General features: G+C 42.1%; 1 protein-coding gene across 1 annotated transcript; it reads left to right on the forward strand.

Annotated features, from left to right (window-relative positions):
* Nucleotides 1-956: 956 nt before the first annotated feature.
* Nucleotides 957-5,743, forward strand: LOC109898580 (thyrotroph embryonic factor-like). Its single transcript, XM_020493598.2, has 4 exons — nt 957-1,581; nt 2,256-2,666; nt 3,082-3,299; nt 3,562-5,743. Exons 1-4 carry the CDS (start codon nt 1,542-1,544, stop codon nt 3,775-3,777), a joined length of 885 nt encoding a protein of 294 aa, XP_020349187.1. The 5' UTR covers nt 957-1,541; the 3' UTR covers nt 3,778-5,743.

Below are 5,743 nucleotides of genomic sequence, written 5' to 3' on the forward strand. Positions count from 1 at the left end.
GAATTCTAGTCTATTAGCATATCGGAAACCATTATCAATATAAAAAATTTATTGATGTGGTGTAAGGTGAGGGGATATGACTCATATGTTATTAACACATTTCCAATCCAATGGTAGAACGGTTGCGCTGGGTGTAAATACATGATAGGGACACGCCAGTTGTTCAGTATAGTGCTGCTTTTGCACGTGCCATAACCACGCCCCTCAACAGCTTGTCGCTGCACGTGAAGGAGAGAAAAGAACACACGTGTTTTGTTTGGTCACGAGTGTGGATACAAATGTATCAATGTATAATGCATCCAGTCATCATGTCGTGCAGAGGAGAAACTGGATGCAATGCATCGTCATATAAAACGTAAGTAAGTATCCAACGTCGACAGAGATCCTCAACTAGATTCAGCCGCGGGCCATTTTTTTCTTGAGTGGGTGGTCGGGGGCGGACCATAATAAACCTTTTATTTTTTTAAGTAGACTGCAAATTAACCGCAAGAGGCCTTAACAATGGCGCTCATTGTAAGAGTAGGGACGTTCCCCCCGGTGTCATGGCTAAATTCCCAACCTGGCCACCTTATCAACCTCCTCATTCCTAATTGGCATATATCACTCCCCACCTGTCCAACTGATTGCTATTGTGTGGTGAGAGTTATGGAACAATCCTAGTGCATCACTGAGGTGGGTGCTACTCATTGATGTTGGGTGAGGTGGGTTTCACCCTACGATGTAAAGTGATTTGAGTACCTCAGTTGGTAGAAAAGTGCTATATAAAATCCAGGAAATTATTATACGACCACATATGTCTATATGAGTGGGAATACTGGGGAACAGATGTTCAAAATTAAAATCCATTGGAGCTGATTTCCTGGTGTTTTATCTCCAACAATGAAAACATGTCTTTTTTTCTCAGAAAACTTGGGGGGGGGGGCAAATAAAACCACCGCCGGTTGGGGAAGCCTGGCCTACTACGATTTGATAGCCTAGTAGTTGACATTAAATGTCGCGAAGCATCATTGTCTTCGTCTCCTCCAGTTTCCAGGGTCAGTGAATGGCCATAGTCATACAGTTCCAGATCTATCTGGTTTAGCTAAATGTAGCAATAATAGAAGTCAGGAGACACAATATTGACATTCTGCACGCAATGTACAGTTATTTCCGTACGAAGGTTTGAAACGGAGTGTTCCTTCAGCCAATGAGCTCCCGGTGTGTTCTACTGCTTCTGTTTTGACTGGCTAACCAGCGAGTTTTCTGTCAGCTACTTAATATTAAAAGTTACATATGGCCAATCCACGCCGAGTATTTTCTGAAGAGGCGTAAAGCTCATGAATAAGAAAACATTGCTCGCAGTAGGCTATGACTGTCGGGATCTGTGGTGTTTGTTTTGACAACGTTTTAATTTGTGAAACGGGTTTCAAAGCAACAGACTGAAACACTGCTTTGACTTCATTTATCCAGGGATATTGCTAACAGTGCCTGCTTAACTACACTCAAGGCGCCTCTGCAGCCTAGGTCCACAGAAATCGTTTCCTATTGTTTTGAAGAAGATTATGGACATTCCCCCACCTAATATTCTCGAAGGCGACGATGGTAAGACTAGCCTACTGGTGTCGTTGTGGATGAATTGAGAGATCCTTTCCAATGTACACATTTTTTATGTGAACTGCATAGATCTGATGTGATCGTTGACTTCGCGGACATGTTGACTGGTGTATGGAGACGTAGTAGTGCTTTTAATGAGCGTTTGTGTACCCTCAAACAACTGGACACATTTTTTTTAAAATCTGCTATGTTTGATCATTATATATGACTAGTTCAATAGTTGTTCAAATGTGTCAAGTATAGAGCAGTACTGGGGAAGAAAACCCTTTGTACATTCTGATTGCTGTTCCATTTTCCCCTGAGGCACTGAACTGAGGGAGGAAAAAAGAACATAAAGTTCTCACACCTCCCTACTTGTCCTAGAGCACTGCAGTCAAACCATTTTTTCACATACAATATGAGTACATAATTGTCTTGCATTTGAAGGGCAATTCATATTTTTTGCACGTTAGTTTTTGCGTTTAGGGGCTGTGTTGACACTTCTCCGTTGTTTATGGGTTGATGCAGCCCTCTTCTTTTCCCTCATTCTGTCATTTCACCACTTATTTTTTCTACTTCTTTCCATGACATCGGACTTCTATCTTCCTTTATTTACCACCCTGTTTGTGTTCACATGGCCGTGCAACCTTCACCCATTATGCTCTTCACGGTTATCTCCACAGAAATAGAGAAGAAGAAGTTGTGCTCTGCCGATAATGGCGAGGCCGGTGTTGGAGGGGCCAGTGGTGGGACTGGAGGTACAGGCATTGGAGGGGTGTCCGCCTCCCTTACCCCTGCCATCTGGGAGAAGACCATCCCCTATGACGGGGAGACCTTCCACTTGGAGTACATGGACCTGGATGAGTTCCTGCAGGAGAATGGCATCCCAGTCACCCTAGAGGAGGAGCTGCAGAAGAGCCTGGCCCAGGAGGAAACCAAGGGGACAAGACCCCCTTTCACCACCCCTGACACAGAGACCGTCACACTCACCTTAGAGCCAGCTGAACAAGAGAAGGAAGAAGAAGATGGGGACGATGAAGATGCTGTGTCTGGGTTTGAAGCAACGGAGGTTGAAGTGTCTAAAAATAAAAAAGGTACATTGTTGGGGCCCATTTGTTAAAAGACCAGACACGGTACCACTGTAACAAATTCTACCTTTGAACTCAACATGCACATACACTGACACTGTAATAGACACTTGCAACATGCTGACACTAGATACTCCCATATTGTATACAAATGTCAAATAGACTTACCCGACGCATTCGACACCTTGCCCAAAGCACACACATGGACATGTACATGTGAAACCTGAGCTCTACAGCATTAACAAATAGCAGTATTCATATAGTGCTGACCTTAGTATGTCTTAAGGAAAGAATCTAGCAAACAGTTTGAGTTTTCTATTAACTATAGCCTTCAAGATTATAAGAACATACTTAACAGCTACCAAAATAAAAAAAAATGTATACTCATACTCATCATTGAGCTGACTTTGTCTCCCTCTAGAGGGGAAGTCTGCAGACCGACTCACATCCACTCCCATCGACCCGGAGGACATTGAGGTGGACATCAACTTCCAGCCGGACCCCACAGATCTGGTGCTGTCCAGCGTGCCTGGGGGTGAGCTGTTCAACCCACGGAAACACAAGTTCTCTGACGAGGACCTCAAACCACAGCCCATGATCAAGAAGGCCAAAAAGGTCTTTGTGCCCACTGAGCAGAAGGTAAGATGACCAGTGAATATTTGTTTCAGGGAGGTTATGAATGATGGAACTGGTTGTTCTGTAGTAGGATAATGAGAATGTAGCCACTGCAATTGGGCACCAAATAATCATTGGTTGATGAAGATTGTAGTATCACTATGTTACACCAGAAAAATGAATGAGTGAGTAGTAAGCCATGAAATAAAGGGGCTTGTCTGGGATTAGGGATGTTTCCACAACACTGCTTTTATTATTTTGTATTAAAATCCTCTGTCTCCCACAGGATGATAAATACTGGTCGAAGAGGAAGAAGAACAACGTGGCAGCCAAACGTTCACGTGACGCCCGGCGGCTGAAGGAGAACCAGATCACAGTGCGTGCTTCGTTTCTGGAGAGGGAAAATGCGGCGTTACGGCAACAAGTGGCTGAGTTGCGCAAGGACTGTGGTCGCTGCAAGAACATCATGTCCCGATATGAAGCCAAATACGGACAATTGTAAGGGACAAACTTTATCTTTCAAGAAAAGAACCGAAAAATAAAAACACCCCCAAAACGCAGACACAAAGAGAATCTGAATTGCACTCCTTTCATGGTGAACACTGGTCACTGCGTCAAGTTCTAGATCCTTTCCAACACGACAGTGGAGGCATGGATACACACTGTCAGTGAGCCCGGCAGCAACATGGCGAGAGGTGGACATGAAGGGTTGTGGAGAGCGACTGGCTCCTACACATACAGGGACTCAATTACAGACATAACATGTATATTGTCTACTGCTAGTCAGGTCTTATCACTGGCCAGAGGAGTCAGAGAAAGCTGGTGGAGAAAAGCAGGCTTGTGAAAAGAAGCGCTTAAAAGTTACACACACATTTATACAGCGTATTAATGGTTTGTTTTGTGGACCAAAGCATGAACATCATCAGTGATGAGTAGTGAATATTGAAAGTTGTCCCCCTGCCCTCTTCCCACTGTTTGCAGTAACTGACTGTCTCTCTCCTCTGTTTCAAGTACTTGTGCAGAGGCTCTGAAGAAGGACATGTGAACTCTTGATTTATTCATAATTGGGTAGGGGAGAAAACAATGAATAACAAAACGGACAGATTGAGGATGGCAGCTTTGTGATCGTACACAGAGGAAATAATTGATATTGGTCAGACAAAGGGGCGAGATAGTTGTGTTTTCTTGTCACAGCTTTTCTATGTCTGTCTTTGTTTGTACCACACACTAAGGTGTGTGTGTGTGTGGAGAGAATTCTTTGTAGATAGTTTTCTCCCTGCACCACAGATTGTGTTACCCCTGTTTTGCACTTAACCCTTCCAAAGCAACACCTTGTGGGTGAAGATTAGATATAGGGCTGGGCGGGTACTTTTTTCCTATTACGACATGATTTAAGCAATTGTTTATACAAAAACTAACTCTGCTTCTAATATCTTTCCCCCCAAAAAACAGTATTTTTGGTGGAAAGAGGCATTTTAAAAAGTAGTATGGCAAGGACTGTCTTTCCTCAGTATGTTTATTGCTCATAGGTCAGGCATTTATAAGGGCCCTCACTGGTGGAGGGGTATTTAATATGTATGTTGGTTTATGTCATTGCTCACTGCAAGTAGAGGGCACTATATTTGTGCCTCTTGTAGTTTGTCTGGGATTAAGAGTCAGTTATTTTGTCAATACCTGTGTCTTTTTATCTTAATTTACTGCTATTCCTTATGTTTGTTGAATAGCTATTATGATCAATGCTGTATTTATTCTAACAATGCATCTTGATTGATGTGCAACAATCTGTCAGATTTATATTTCTTTAGAGGAAAGAAAACAATGAACCAATGATTAAGCAGGGATCTCAATGGACAAACTGTGGTTTTTGGTTTATTTATTTTTAACCGGTTTTCAACCAGAATTTTACAGAAATATATTTTTTTTCTAAAGACAATTTCCTATTTACCTCATCCAACACTTCCATTGTTTAATGCTCCTATCTTATTGGATACCAATAATTTTGAAGGGTTGGGGTGCCTATGACAATGTTGACAGGAATTGTGAGCACAAGAACGGTGGTTTTGGTTAAGTCTGATAAAAAATGATAGGTCAAGGTACAGAGTCGACGCAGAGTTCTGTTTGTCAAAGTGGCTGTGCCTCAATTGTTGCAAATACTACAGTGCAGACTGTTAAGTAAAGGGACTCAATCTCTTAAGTGTCTGATGAGTTTGTGTTCCTGTGCTGATCTTCATTATGATGCATATTAGAATCATACATGTGGCAATAATATTAATTTTACTCTGCTTTGTTTCTGTAAAATAACTATGATAGACAAAATGTTGAAATGGTGCAAAGTCATGTGTGCTTCCAATTAAGTTTCCCAGTAATCCTGCTGCACGAAAATGTGTTAATGGTGTAATGTTTGCATCTGTTTTACACTAAGTATATGTACTTATGTCTGTAAATTAAAGGATCAAAACAAATATTTA

Source organism: Oncorhynchus kisutch, linkage group LG6 (assembly GCF_002021735.2).
Source record: "Oncorhynchus kisutch isolate 150728-3 linkage group LG6, Okis_V2, whole genome shotgun sequence".
Lineage (NCBI taxonomy): Eukaryota > Metazoa > Chordata > Actinopteri > Salmoniformes > Salmonidae > Oncorhynchus > Oncorhynchus kisutch.

What these genes read in the sequence shown, in the direction of transcription:
- LOC109898580 (XM_020493598.2), top strand. Translation starts at nt 1,542, where the DNA reads ATGGACATTCCCCCACCTAATATTCTCGAAGGCGACGATG. An exon ending in AGTGTCTAAAAATAAAAAAG is followed by an intron (nt 2,667 to 3,081) that starts GTACATTGTTGG and finishes GTCTCCCTCTAG; the next exon opens with AGGGGAAGTCTGCAGACCGA. An exon ending in TTGTGCCCACTGAGCAGAAG is followed by an intron (nt 3,300 to 3,561) that starts GTAAGATGACCA and finishes TGTCTCCCACAG; the next exon opens with GATGATAAATACTGGTCGAA.